General features: G+C 62.3%; 1 protein-coding gene across 2 annotated transcripts in view; it reads right to left on the bottom strand.

Moving 5' to 3' along the window:
* Nucleotides 1-230: 230 nt before the first annotated feature.
* The window catches only part of TIAM1 (TIAM Rac1 associated GEF 1), a 53995-nt gene continuing 39388 nt past the window's right edge, over nt 231-14837 (bottom strand). Inside the window, exons 1-13 of one of the 2 annotated variants that reach the window (XM_029082300.2) lie at nt 14380-14574; nt 11582-11686; nt 10791-10859; nt 9055-9180; nt 8432-8540; nt 7389-7571; nt 6910-7028; nt 6596-6704; nt 5932-5990; nt 5349-5451; nt 3751-3838; nt 2749-2921; nt 231-2213 (exon numbers count right to left, since the gene is read on the bottom strand). In XM_029082300.2, coding sequence (XP_028938133.1) covers nt 1744-2213; nt 2749-2921; nt 3751-3838; nt 5349-5451; nt 5932-5990; nt 6596-6704; nt 6910-7028; nt 7389-7571; nt 8432-8540; nt 9055-9180; nt 10791-10859; nt 11582-11686; nt 14380-14388 — 1722 coding nt within the window. In that variant the 5' untranslated portion in view covers nt 14389-14574 and the 3' untranslated portion in view covers nt 231-1743. Of the gene's footprint in view, nt 2214-2748; nt 2922-3750; nt 3839-5348; nt 5452-5931; nt 5991-6595; nt 6705-6909; nt 7029-7388; nt 7572-8431; nt 8541-9054; nt 9181-10790; nt 10860-11581; nt 11687-14379; nt 14575-14837 lie in introns of those variants that run through there. The other variant, XM_029082295.2, reaches the window with a different exon arrangement.

Raw genomic sequence — 14837 nt, forward strand, 5'->3', positions numbered from 1 at the left:
GATCTCGTCTGTGCCTGATATCTGGCCCGTGGCATCACACACTCCTCAGCGCACAGTGTGGCTGCCCCTTACTCCTTCAATGTCTACTTGTGCACATGTGTGTGTTTGTGTGTATACGTGTATGTGTGTTGGTGTGTGCGTCTGTCCCGTCTCGCCATCAGGCTTGCGGCCCCTCGAGGACGGGGACCGTGTTTTCTCCTCCTCCAAACCCCAACCAAACCAGGCCGATCAGCCGTTTTCGAGCTTTATTGTCGGACAGGCATTTACAACGCTCCAATCATAGACCAAAAAACATAAAAATAGACCTTCTTTCAGCTTATAAAAGAAATATATAAGAACCTTTGACATAGACATATCATGACATTATGTACAGAGACGACGGCCTCTCCTCTCTCCAAGCACCAGACTTTTCCGGACCAGAACCGGGGGAGACCGAGGGGCCCAAGCGGGCCCAGCTGTACCGCAGACGGTCGGGCTCCACGGTCACCCCAGGACCGGCGGAAGTTCCACAGAACCAAACGGCGATCCCATCGAGTCCGGGCCTAGAACACGGGGCAGGTGGGAGGAGGGGAATCGAGGAGTGGGGAAAGGAAAAGGAGAGTGGGAGGGAGCGGGGTGGGGGCGGTGCGGAGGGTAGGAAGGAGCGAGCCGGTCCGGAACACTAACGGCCCGTGTCGGCTTCACCTCGGCTCGCAGCCGGGGATCCCGTCGGGCCTCCGGAGAGGCGGCTCTAACTAAACCCCTCGACTCCGGAGCTCCTGGTGGCATCTAACGTGGGAAAGGGAGCAGCCCCAACGGGAACCTCCTGTTCAGATCTCCTGGAGAAGCTGTGAAACGGGCAGAAAAGTCAAAAACCCCCAAAGTGCTTTAACCTGCTTTCACTTGGAAGTCGAATGAAAACACTAGATTTAGCGTTTTTACCCTGTTCGATTGGCATGAAAAGAGTGTGCGTGTGGGAGGGAGGGGGCTGGTGAAGGGACCGCTAGCCACCGCCCTGTTCAGTGCTGAGAGAAACCCCAGTTGGCAGCAGGGGACTCCCGTCCCCCCGGTGCCAGGGAGGGCGACTCCTAGAAGGTGGCCACGCTCCCGGGGCTCGGGCCCGAGGAACCCCAAGCCCGGTCTCCCCGGTGCCTCCGGGACACGGAACGTCCCCGTCCAGCGAGGTCTTGGGGCCCAGGTCCGGGAGGAGAGGAGTTACAGCCGTCGGCTCGGCCCCGGCTCCGGACCCGGAACAAAAAACAGGAACAGAAAGTCCCGGGCCGAGCCCGCGGCCCACGTCCCCCGGCCCCGAGACGGACCGAAGCTGACGGGGCCACCCGAGGACCCCTGGCCGGGGAGGGCTCGGGCACAGGGGTACGACTTCACAGCTACGGAAACGTCGAGGAACCGGGGGACCGCCCCCCGGCCCGGCTACCAGCGGGGTAACTGACCCCCGTGACCCCCGGCCTCGATTCTGACAATAAATACCCGCCCCCCCCGTCCCCTCCCCGCGACCCGGGGCCTCCGGCCCGGATTCTGAAATAAATACCCCCTGCACCCGCAGCAACACAAGACAGGACTCTGCTCATTCCGCCCGGAACCGGGAAACGTGTCGGTGTGGAGCGTCGGCGGCCGCGGCCGCGTGGGGGGAGGTCAGCCGGGCCGGGGGAGCCGCCCGGGGCGGGGCGAGCGTCGACCACGGAAGGCCCGGGGAGGACAAGGGGGCGGGAGGGAGACAGGGAGGGAGGACGGGGTGAGGCGGCCTTAGATCTCAGTGTTCAGCTTCCTGGAGGGAACAAAATCTTGGCGCCGAACCCAGACGGCCTCTTCCCTGGGCTCCTCCGGGTCCACGCCGGGCCCCGACAGGGTGGCCTGCTTCCTCAGCTGCGCCAGGCGGGCCGCGTGGCCGGCCCCGGCCCCCTGCCCCCGCGGGCCCCCGGCCGTGACGGAGGCGGCCCGCGGCCGCTCCCGCAGCTCCCCGTCCCCCCCGGCCCGGCCGCCCTCGTCCTCGTCGCTGAGAATGTCCGTCTCTTTGAGGCCCAGCCGGTCATCGAGCCGCTCGGCCAGGTCCAGCTGCTCCTCCACCCAGCGGTCGGTGTCGCGGCCGGCCGCGGCGGGCGGGGGCCGGGGCTCCCGGTCGGGGCTGTCGGCGGCCACGTCGTCGGCGTCGATGGTGAACCGGTTCCGGGCCAGCCGGCGGCGTCTCCTCACCAGGGACTTGCTGGGGGCGGACACTGCACGGACGGGGGCCGGGTGTGAGCTCGCGGGCCGGACCCAGGCCGCCCCTCTCCCCCCGACTCCCCAAGCAAGCCCTCCCGGGGCCCGGAGGTCAGAGGGTCTGGGGGCCAGAGACCTATTCTGCCTGGCCCCTTCCTGTCCGGCACCCAGGAAGAGGAGGTACTCGGTGGGGCGGGAGGCTGGTGATCCCGGGGTTCGGATCCCGGCGTCTCTCCCTCCTAGCCGAGGCCCTGTCCTGCTCTGCCCGGCCCGAGGGCAGCCGGCGGGTGGGGCGGGGACGGGGGCGGCAACAGGCCGAGCACCCGCCTCCGCTCGGGGACTCCCCGACAGGCCGAGTCCCCCCGGCCCTCGGCGGCCCCGGAGGGCTGCAGTGGGTTCCCGGGAACCCCCAGCCCCGCGGGCCGAAGGGGCGAGGCGGGCACAGCGGAGCCTCAGCCCCACCCGGTCCTCTCCCAGAGGTGCAGCCCCGCCTCTGCCCACACCCCAACCCCCAATCCTCCCCGGGGGCCGTCCCCGGGGGCCCCGCGGTACCTGCCCTGCTCATGGCCGGCCGGGCCCCTTTGAGGGCACTGAGCCTCTTCCCGCCGAAGGGCACGTAGAGCTGTGCGGACGGCAGGCTCTCGGTCTGGAGCAGGTGGCGCCGCTGCTGGTCACGCAGAGCGGAGCGCACGGCCTTCAGGAACTCTTTCTTGCTCTCCGGGGAGCTGCGGTGGGTGGTGGGGATATCGCGGCGGGAGTCGAGGGGTCAGTTCAGGCCCCGAAACACCACCACCGCTCCACCGCCCCCCCCCCCCAACGGAGGGGTGCCCAGATCGCCCCGAGGCCCCTTGGGTCCGGATCCCGCAGACCCCGAGACCTCTTTTTTTTTAATGGTATTTGTTAAGCGCCTACTATGTGCCGGGCACTGTTCTGAGCGCTGGGGTAGATAAAAAGTAATCAGGTTGGGCACAGTCCATGTCCCACACGGGGCTCACAGTCTTCATCCCCATTTTACAGCTAAGGCCACTGAGGCACAGAGGATTGAAGTGACTTGTCCGAGGTCACACGGTAGACAAGTGGTGGTCTTCCTGACCCGCGGGCCCGGGCTCTATCCACTAGGTCACGTTGCGGCCCTAGCGTCTCCCGGCGGGGCAGCTCGGGGCCCTCCTCCGCCGGACCCTCCCGCCCAACCTCAACTTGCCATCCCCTTGGCGGGCGTAGGTCGGAGCGGGGTCTCCACAGCTACCCAACCCGCTGAGGGTGGAAGGGCAGCCTGGGCAGGGCCGGGCTGAGGGGTGACCCTGGACCCCAAAGGAAAGCATTCCCCTTCATCTCTACCCCCATCCTGGCTCCCCTCCACGTTCCCTCACCTCAAAGTCCTCCTCAGCCCAACTCCGGCATTGCCTCTCGCCGGCTTGCAACTCGACTGTCACAAGGACTAGGTTTTGCCAGCCGAAGAAGGGGTACGGCGAGTGCCCTGCCCCCAACTCGCAGCCGGGGTTGGAAGGCACCGTCCCCCGCCAACCGGCCACAGCCCACGGCGTCGGGACTCACCTGCAGCACAGGTGAAAAGCTCTCTCGGGCCGCCCCTCCGACTCGGACTTCACGTGGACTATCTCACACACGGAACTTGTGTCGGCATCTGCAGGGCAGGAGGCGCGAGGGGAGGGGTCAACCGGGCCACGTCCCGCTTTCCGGAAACCCTCCACCGGTCTCACGGCCCGACCCCTGCAGCCGGGCCCGGGGGCCGAGGGAGCTCCGGGGAACCAACTGCCGGTGGACGCGGCGGGGCGGGGGGCCGGGGCCCCGCCGACAATCCAGGATGAGCGCCGGGGCAGCGTCCCCGCGGCAGGCCACCGGAAGGGAGCCGCCGGTCACTCGGGAGAGCCCTTCCCACACCTCCATTCAGGGGTCCCGGTTCCCTGGGCCGGAATGGGTGTCGGGATGACGGCGGCGGTAGCGGCGGGGGGCCGGGCCGGCGCGACAGCCGGATCCCCCCCTCACGGCGGGGGAAGCAGACCCAGGTCGGTCTCCGCCGGCGGGCGTCGGCGAACCGGAGATTCGGCCGCCCCGGATCCCGCCAACCCGGGAAGGGGTCGACGTCACAGACCTAACGCCTCGCGGGGAAGGGGTTCTGCCCCCGGGAGGCGTGGGATGGGTCGGGAGGGGGCAACCGGGACCGCCAGCCACGTCGCCCCTTGCCTGGGCTGCCCGTGGGGCCTGAGCTCAGCTGGGCGGTGAGGGTGAGGGAAGGAGGCCCTTCTGGTGCACGGAGATGGACAGAGGCCCCAAGTGGGCAGAGGCCTGCACGGAGGTCCCGGCCTGCTGTCTGGGACCTCAGGGTTACTTATGTAAATGACTCTGGGTCACTGGCGTCCTCTCTAGCTCACTGCCTCTGCTGCTTTACTGCCGGGCGTGTGGGGATGTGTCCTGTCTGCCCCATCAGAAATGGAGCCCCTCGAGGGCAGGCACTAATAATAATAATAATAATGATGATGATGGCATTTGTTAAGCGCTTACTATGTGCCAAGGACTGTTCTAAGCGCTGGGAGGGACACAAGGTAATCAGGTTGTCCCACATGGGGCTCCCAGGCTTAATCCCCATTTTCCAGACGAGGTACCCGAGGCACAGAGAAGTTAAACGACTCGCCGAAAGTCACACAGCTGACAAGTGGCGGGGCCGGGATTAGAACCCATGACCTCGGACTCCCAAACCCGTGCTCTTTCCACTGAACCACGCTGCTTCACTAGGTCTCCTCCCTCTCCCTATCCCTCCCCCAAGGCCCAGCCCGATACAGTCATATGCACATACGCATCCCGTCTCCTCGGCAACCTCTTGAGACCAGGCAGGGACCACTTCTGTTCTTCTCCCCAACCTCGACACCCGCCTCCGGTGCCCAACACACAGCGTGTCTGTGTATATGTGCGTGCACCCACGTATCTTCTGTTTCCTCCATTATTCAGACGGTGATCCTGTCACCTCCCCATCATCCCAGTCCCTCCCCTAGTACCTAGGACAGAGAGGGAGAGCGTGTGTGTGTGTGTGTGTACGTTTGTGTGAGTGTGCGTTTCCCCGTCCTACGTACTGACTTGGAGCCCCTAAAGGGCAGAGACCGTGTCTCCATGACCCCAGGCCGCCCTCCTCACGGCACCTGTGGTAGCCAAGGCTCGGATCTGCAGCGCGTCAGTGGGAACCATGTGCCGGAAGCGGAACGGGTCCCAGTCTTCGTATATGGACAGCCGGTGGGACCCTCCCTGGGGAGAGAGGAGAGGAGATGTCTCCGCGAAGGCCCCCACCTGCTCGGCCGCGAGCTCGGAGGGGAGGGAGGGCATCTGTGAACCCTGACCTCACTCCTCCGGACCGGAGTGCGGAAGGCAGAAGGGAATCGAAACTAGCCGAGCCTGCTCATGTGCGAGCCGGGGCCCCTGGGAACCGCCCCGAAACACCAGCTTAAACCCCACACCCTCTCTCAAATGCTCCTGATAGGAAAGAGAAAACCCTTGTGCTCTCTCTCCGTCCACCAGCTCCCCACCCCGTCCCTTTTTCTTCTGACCCCCGGGGGTCGGGGTCAGCGTCGGTGAGGCAGGGGTGGGAATCTGGGCCAGGGACAGAATCGGGGTCAGGGTTAGGGGTCTGGGACAGGGTCGGGGTCTGGGCCGCGTCGGCCCCTCCGGATCCCAACGTGGCTCTTCCCTCCCGACTGTGAGTCCGGACATACGGCAAACTCTTCTTACCAGTTTCTTCTTCTGCTTGGCACCGTCCTTGTACACGAGGACCACGGCCGTTTTGAACACTGGCAGAACAGAAACCGGTGACGTGAATCGTGTTGGGCCAGGGGCAGGTGGGGGGGTCAGCTCTTCCGGAGATCGGGGCAGCTGACTCTCGGGGACCCCGCGGACTGCCTACCCCCTTGGAGGTGCGACTCGGTCTAACTCTAGGTCCCCTTCCATCCGTGACCGGCCAGGGCCCCGCCCCGACACTGCCCCGCGGGCCAGCCGTCACTGAGCAAGGAGGAACCGAGCGGCACAGGCAGGGAGGTCGGATTCCCCGTGCTTGCCCCCAGGCACCGGGGGAGGTTTTCGACGTGCCCCCCGGGGAAGCCTCGGGCTTCGTTCCCTCCGCCCGACGCCAGCCGGGCTTCCAAAGGGCAGTGGGGACCGCCCTTCTCGCCTGAGGTCGGGTACACCATCCCGCCCCACTGCCCACACCCCCTCAGGGTCACCGCCTCGGGGTGGGGGGAGCCGCCCAGAGGGCACTACCCTACGGCTGTGACCCAGGGGGTCGTTACCCCGAGGCGTTTGAGCTGCGGGTGCACGATGCCAGCACGGAGGGCAGTCTGTGGCAGATGAGCCCGTCTGGGCGCCCCAGACCGTGGCCTCTCCCCCAGCGGCTACGTACCGAACGCCGCCAGCTCGGGCTCCTTCTTCCACTTCCCGAGGGAGGCAGGGGGGTTGATCCAGACAGCGGCCGTGTGTAGGAGCAGATCCCCCATCGACAGGTCGGCCACCTGCGAGAGCCGGACACAGTTGGAAGGCCGGGCGAGGGGTAGGGCTCCGGCAACCAGGCCCGGCAGCGATCCGACCCCAGGCCGCCTCCCCACCCACAACCTCCATTCTAGGATTGCAAAGTGGCGAGGTCAGAGGGTGGCCACCGGGACTGGTGATCCACTCTCCCGCCCACCGGTCGCAGTCCCGGGAGCGCAAGGCGGCTACCTCCTTCTTCTCGCCCGTCTGCTCGGCGATCAGCTGGTCGAACACGGCCCCAAATTCCTCGTGGAGTTTCTGCATCTCGTTGATGTGGCTCGCCACCTTGTTCATGGTTTTGATGGCCACTGAGGAACACACAATCCCACACCTACAGTCACACCTCCACCTCCCAACCGGTCCCCCACCCCCGCCTCACACACACACACACACACACACAGTCTCTCACCAACACACATACACACTCTCACACCCCAGCTCCATTCCTGACAGACACACACTCGGTCTTGCATAGATTTGCGTACACACATACACATTCACACACACACACACACGTGTGCGCACGCACAACCAGAGTCTCTCAATCTCACACACACACACACACACACACTCACGCGCCCAACCCACGGTTCAGACCAGGGGCCCGGCCAAGGGGCGAGACTGTGGAGGGGACAGTGCCCGGGAGCCCCGGGGAGCCGACGGCTCACCGTCCAGGTGGTAGTGTTCCTCGCTGTCGGCGTCGGTCAGGGCGAACAGCTCGCGCAGCAGCAGCGGATACTTGAGGACCCTCTGGATGGGCTTGATGAGGTACGACTCCAAGGTGGAAGAGTGCTGCTGCTGCCTGGGGTTTTGGGCGTCCAGGAAGGCCTTGAAAGCCGCGTCCGACTTGGCTGACGGTTCAGACACGAGCGTCAGGCCACCGCGCGCCCTCGGACGACCCCCGGCTCGCTCTCGCTCACAGCAGCGGTGGAGTCCCGGTCCCCCAACCCCCACCGGCCCCCATCCGCCCAGGCCCCTTCCCTGGCATTGGACAAGCAGCCACCCCCACGGCATCCACCCTGAGCCAGCCTGGACCCAAGTCCCGGGTGACCACCTGCTGCGGAGGGCCCCGACACAGACTGGCAGGAATGTAGCCCGCCCAGGCTGAGGCTGTCACTCGGTCGCCCTATCCGATCAGCTCAGCTCTCAAGAACACACGCTCGCTGGTTATTGTCGGCGTCGTGTACCAATGTGGGGGGTCGCCACGGGACGGGGGGGGGGCTAAGGAAACAACGATGCCAACCTTCTCGCTGTACCTCAATCTCATCTGTCTCGCCGCTGACCTCTCGCCCATATCCCGTCACTGTCCCTCTTAATATCCGACAATTACTCTCTGCACCTCAAAGCCTCACTGAAAGCATATTTTTTCCAAAAGGCCTTCCCCGACTAAGCCCTCCTTTCCTCTTCTCCCACTTCCTTCCGTGTCACCTTGACGTGCTCCCTATATTCGTCCCTCCTCCCAGCCTCCCAGCACTTACGTATCTATCTCTGACTTCGTTAGTTTATATTAATGTCCATCTCCCCCACTAGACTGTTTGTTGTGGACAGGGAATGTGTCTGTTGCACTGTAGTCTCCCAAGCGCTTAGTATATTGTTCTGCACACAGTAAGTGCTCCGTAGATACGACTGCCCGACTGAGCGACTGACTCTGGTCTGGGCATTTCATTCTGCTCCCAGAGCGACTCACCTCACAATTTCCCTGCCCCCTTACCTTTGACGAGGACTTTGGGGACCTTCGTGTGGCTGGCGCAGAAGGCACTGTAGAGCTTGAAGCGGTCAGCGTAATAGAGAAAGGAGCCTCCCAGAGAGAACAGCACCTTCTGGAGTCGTCACCCACAAACAAGGAGGGGTCACTGCCTTTGCCCGGGCACGGCCGCGGCACGGGGGCCGGGCTGATCCATGCCCCGCCCGGTCCATCCTGACCCTGGGGCAGCTTGGCCCAGCTGCGGGGCCGGCAAGAGGATGCGCACCCAGGCGTCGGTGCGAGGTGGCTCCCGCCCGCAGCTCTGGGTGTCGGTCAGGGAATTCGAAGGGTTCCCTCCACGGACAGCCTCCCGGCCTCCCGGCCTCCCTCACCCCGGCTCCCCGGCCCCTGGGACGGTGGCCCTCTGGCCCGTGAGAGCTCTCTGAAGTCCTTCCTCTCCAAGACCACTTCGCACCCACCCTCCATCCCCTGCCTCCGTTTTACAGTGGAGTGGTGGCCTCTGGCTCAAGGACCCACACTTGGCCTTGCCGGGAAGGAGTCGGGGGGGGGGGGGGGGGGAAGTGAGGAGGGAGGGTGGAGGGTGGGGAAGAGGGTGAGGGAGTGCCGGGGCAGCAGCGGGTGGAACTCACCTTGAACTGGTCGACCCTCTCGAGCTGGTCCAGGTTGGGCACCAGCCTCACGCCGTCCTCCAGCGTTTTGAGAAATTCCACCTGGAAATCCACCATCTCCACCAAATTCCCAAAGAGGACGTCCAGCTAGGGACAAGGACGGAGAGATGGATCATCCGCCGAGCTTCCCACTGAGGTCCGCCACTGGCTCCCAGCTGAGCTGCGGCACATCTGCCTAGACCCCGCAAGGACCCTGCTCCCCATTTTCTGCCCCTTGGAGGTGGGGTTGGCGGAGTGAAGATCCCCAGCGCCTCAGGAAAGTGCTTACTATGTGCCAACCACTGTTTTAAGCACTGAAGTAGATAGAAGTTAATCAGGTCCCTGTCCCGCTTGGGGTTCCCACTCTTATCCCCATTTTACAGATGAGGTCACTGAGGCAAAGAGAGGTTAAGTGACTTGCTCAAGGGCACACAGCAGACAAGTGGCAGAGCTGGGATTAGAATCCAGATCCTTCTGACTCCTTGGCCCACGCTCTACCCACTAAGTCATGCTGCTTGAGTGATCAAGAGTCTCCGGGGACCCAAGAAAAGGAGCGGGGGGGGGGGCACAGAGGCTGGGGGGCTGTGACAAGGAAATGGCAAGTTCTGATGACCCAGGAGCACCGTAAAACAGTTGCTTCCAAGGGGACGCCCGGGGCAGCAGCGTGGATGGGGGGCAAGGCAGGGGGGCGGCCCCAGGGTCAATCAAGGGGTTGCGTTGACATCGGGGAAGAGGGATCTTCTAAGTGCTCTCAGCTCCTAATCCACCCATCAATCAATGGTGTTCAGTGAACGTTCACTAGAGCACTGTACTAAATGCTTAGTAAAATAAGACATCATTGGGAGGTAAAATTCCGGTCCTTAAGGAGCTTAGAAAAGGGACAGAGAGATAGACATTCAAATAGATGACCTATACGGGAAGTGGCAGAGTGGACATGTTTCCCCACTCCCCATCCACCTCTACATCAAACAGAAACTCCTCATCATTGGCTTGAAAGCACTCAGTCACCTTGCCCCCCCTTACCTCCCCTTGCTACTCTCCTACTTCAACCCACACCCTTCGCTCCTCTAATGCCAACTTTCTCACTGTGCCTCGATCTCATCTATCTCCCGGGTGACCCCTCACCCAGGTCCTCCCTCTGGCCCGGAACGCCCTTCCCTCCTCAGATCCGACCGACAGTTACTTTTCCCACCTTCGAAGCCTTACTGAAAACGCATCTTCTCCAAGAGGCCTTTCCTAAGCCCTTCTTTCCTCTTCTCCCACTTCCTTGTGTGTCACCCTATTTATTCATCCCCAGCCCCACAGCACTTATGTGCATACCTGTAATTTATTTATATTAATGTCTGTTTCCCCCCAACACCGTAAACTCGTTGTGGGCAGGGAATGTGTCTGCTTAATGCTATACTGTATTTCCCCAAGCGCTCTGCACACAGTAAGTTAAGGGCTCAATAAATACGAATGAATAAATGAATGTAAGGATACGGACATAAGGGCAGTGGGTGAGTGAGGTGCGGGGGGCAAGGCAGGCGGGGGTATCAAAGTGCTTAGGGAATAAGGACCCAACTGCATCTCACCTCCACCTCCTCCTCTCTCCCTCCTGCTCCTCCCCAACTCACTTTTTCCTCCCCGTGTCTCTCCCGCCCTCTCCCTTCTCCTCCCCAACTCTCCTCTTCCTCCCTGTCCCCTCACCTTGCCCGCTTATCCCTCCATCCCCTTACCTCATCAGGGGTGAGAAAGGTTTCTTTCTGAAGCGGTTTCAGGTACCTGTCCATGAGGCAGTTCAAGTCCTGAGAGGCAAAAGGCCGTGTTGGCATCAAGGTGGGCTGGCGTTTCGGAGAGGCCGGCATGGCACGCGGGGTCAAGGCTACGGCCTCGCTAGTTTCACTGAAGGGGCGGGGGAATGGTTGAAGAGGGACGGAAACCTAAAACCGAGTCCCGGATGTAGATCTCTTCGAGGCGGGCAAGGCATATTGGGGGAAGGGGGGATTCTCGGAAAGGAGAGGGAGATTCTCGGGGGGAGAGGGAGGTTCTCGGTGTGAAGCAGGTTTGTGGTGGGTAAGGGATACTGGGGGAAGGGGAGATTCTTGGAAAGGAGAGGGAGGTTCTGGGGAAAGAGGAAAGTTCTCAGGGAGGAGAGGGAGGAAGGGGAGGAAGAGGAGGACGAGGAGGAAGAGGTTCTCGGTGGGGAGGTGGAGGAGAGTCTCAGGGAGGGAGAGGTGGCCCTCGGTATGGGGAGGGGGAGATTCCCGGGGGGATGGAGACTGTAAGCTCACTGTGGGCAACTGTCATATCGCACTCTCCCAAGCATTTAGTACGTGATCTGCACACGGTAAGTGCTCAGTAGACACGACCGACTGATTGACTGGGGCGGGGCAGAGGTTCTCGGGGGCGTTCGGCCTCTCCCGGCCCTGCCAGCGTGGAAGGCGGGCGGTGGGATCCGGTGAATGTCCCAGGCCAGGGCCGCCCCGCTCGGCTCCTGGGCGGGAGAGGCCGGGGAAGTGAGGCCTACCGTGACGTAAGTGCGCTCGGTCTCCAGAACCTCGCAGATGACCTTGCGCAGTTTATCGGCGTCCGAGAGCTGACGCGCGGCGGCAGGCGGGGGTCCCGGGGTTTCCTGCGGGAGGAAGCCGGGTCAGACACGGCCAGGCCGGCCCTAAGACGGCGGCAACCCAAGGGGGCGATGGGCTGGGAGCCGGTCACCACGGTCTCCCCCACAGCAGAGACGGATGGGAGTCGGGCACGGAGCAAAATCCAGAGCAAAAATCCCTTTACTCCGATGGGGAGGGGGGAGAGGGGAGGGGCTCCTCCCAGACACCCCCCGAGAGTGACACTCAGGGCAGGGTGGCGGGAGGCTGGAGGGAGGGGAGAGGGTCTCTTACCCACAACAGCTGCCCTGTATTCCGCCCACCTCTCAAAGATGCGGTCAAAGTGTGGGGCCCAGACTCTCCTAAACGGAGCTCTGGGGTTGTAAATTCGAATCCTACTCCTGCCTGACTCCCACCAGTCTGCCCCCTCCATCCCCAAACCTGATGCAGTATGGGAAGCAGCACGGCGTAGCGGATGGAGCGTGAGCCCGGGAGTCAGAAGGTCATGGCTTCTAATCCCGGCTCCGCCGCACGTTTGCTGTGTGACCTTGGGCAAGTCACTTAGCTTCTCTGTGCCTCAGTTACCTCAACTGTAAAATGGGGATCAAGATCGTGAGCCCTACGAGGGACATGGGCTGTTTCCAACCTGATTACCTTGCATCTACCCCAGCACTTAGAACTGTGCTTGGCACACAGTAATCGCTTAACAAATCCCAGAATTATTATTAGTAGTAGTATCAACTCCACCGAGAGGCCTTACCCGATTAAGCCCTCTTTTCCCCAGCTCGCTCTCCCTTCTGCGTCATCTATGCACTTCGATCTCTGACTTTTGGATACTTGATATTCTCCCCACCCCCAACTCCACAGTGCTTATGTACATGATCCCCCTCTAGGCTGTACATTCATTAAGGGCAGGGAACGAGTGTGTTAATTCTGTTGCATTGTACTCTCCCAAGTGCTTAGTACATCAGATAGTACATAGTAAGCGCTCAATAAATACCAGTGCTTGATGGATCGATAAGGATAGAATGGGGGGGGGAAACAAAGGAAACTGGGCCACTCGGGTGATTTCCTCAGTCCTAAGGGTGGGCCTGCGGAAAGGGAAGGGGAGCCCCCGGCACCTGCCTGGCGTTTTGTACGGTCTCAAAGAGAGTGAGAGAGTGTGTGCGTCTATGTGTGTGTATGCGTGCATAAGCCCGTGTGAGTGGATCTAGGTGTACGTACATCTGTGTACATGCGCGCATCAGACAACTGCCTTTATTGAGCGCTTACCGTATGCACAGCACTGTATTAAGCCCTTGGGAGAGGACAGTATAATAGAGGCTGTAGACACGTTCCCCGCCCGCGAGCTTACAGTCTACAGTGCATATTGTTTGAGGTGGCACGTGAGGGCAAGGGTGTGATTGTGTATGCCTCCGCGGCACCTGTGCGTGCATGAACACGGGTGTATCTCAAGGACACCAGCCACTGGCGAAGCGAAAAAGCAGAGAGACGTATTGGAAAGAGCTCGGGGCCCGGGAGTCAGAGGACTTGAGTTCTAATCTGGATCTACCTGTGGTCCGCTGTGAGCCTTGGGCAAGACACTCGACTTCTCTGTACCTCAGTTTACCTCATCTGTAAAATGGGGATTAAGACTGCGAGCCCCATGTGGGACACGGACTGCGTCCAGCCTGATTAGCTTGTATTTACCCAGAGTGTAGACGGTAAGCATTTAACAAAGACCATTTAAAAAAAAAAAAAAAACAACAAACAAAAAGCCTCTACCCCAAGAGGCCAGATTTCGGGCAGACGAAGACCTGATCCCCCACGCCTGAGTCCTGGGCATTTCGGGGGCAGGGAAAGGAGTGGGAGGAGGTCAGAGTTGTTCTGCCCTCCCGAATCCTCCCTCCCACTCCCCCGGCAGTTCAGCCGAGGCCTTGAAATCCCACGGGACGGAGTCTCGCTGAACCCCACCGCCGACCCTGACTGAGTCCGGCTCCAGCACCCGCTGAACCCCGCTCCGACACCTCGCCGAGCCCCGCTGGGCCCCGCTCCGGAGCCCGGCTCCACCGCCTCGCCGAGCCCCTCCGTCTCTGCCCTCCGAACTGAAACGGTAACTCGGAGGGACCAGACCCTCCCTCAGAGCTGAGCCCCCCACCTCCTGGGAAAGCTGCGATTCTGGATGCCGGAGAGGGACACAACCACAAACACACACATCCTTACTGCATACCAACAGAAACACAGACACACCACTGTCATCCCCAACTCACACCCACCACTATTATCCCCCCCGCCTCCCCCCACAAGCCACACGTCCTGTTGTTCGAACCACAAACGCACGTGCCCGCACAACCACACAACACTAAGCAAACCACAGACACCCACAGTCACCGCTATTCAAACAGCATCCCACCGCTATTCAAGCCACACGCTATTGTTATCCAAACCACAATCTCCATCTCAATCTCCCTCTCTCCTGGGTTCAGGGGCCCGCTGCCACCCGGGTTGATAGAAGATGAGCCTCGGTCACGCTTAGCCCCCCCGCGCCGAGGTAAATAGCGGGAAACTGACCGAAAACGACAATTCCTCCAGAATCTCCCTACCCACGCGCCCTCGTCGGACCGGAGGACCCTCGTGCATCCCTGCGGTACCCTTTCATGGAACAAGTGAACCCCTACAACACCGTCGCCTTATTGGACCTGCAGGGACCCTTCCCCGCCCCCCAAAAGGGCCCCCTCCTCACCGGATCCATGGGGCCGGAGCAGGGCCCCTCCCGCGGCTGTCGGGCGGCCGGACTCCCGGGTTTCCGCCGGCTCCTCCACAGGGTGGACGTGACCCGGCGGCTTGTCCGGGGGTCACCTCCACCCACTCCCCCTCCCCGGGCCTCGACCCCCTCGTCCGGGCCGGGGCCCGGATGTTCGGCCAGCGACCCGCCCCTCTGCCGCCGGAGCCGCACTGCCGGTCCCCCGCTGTCCGCCGCTGCCCGGGCCTCCGGGATCAGCTGACCGGACGGCAGCCCCTCCCTCCACCGGGGTTCTCCTCGCACTCCACCCCCATCCCACCGTCCGGCCCCCCTCTCCGCTGGCCAGGACCAGCCGGGCAGGGGTGGGGACCGCCAGACGCGAGGGAAGCTGCTTTGGAGCGGGCAGCGATGTCCCCCATCTCGGGGCCCGAGGGGGTCAACAAACCCACGACCTCCCC

Source organism: Ornithorhynchus anatinus, chromosome 17 (assembly GCF_004115215.2).
Source record: "Ornithorhynchus anatinus isolate Pmale09 chromosome 17, mOrnAna1.pri.v4, whole genome shotgun sequence".
Lineage (NCBI taxonomy): Eukaryota > Metazoa > Chordata > Mammalia > Monotremata > Ornithorhynchidae > Ornithorhynchus > Ornithorhynchus anatinus.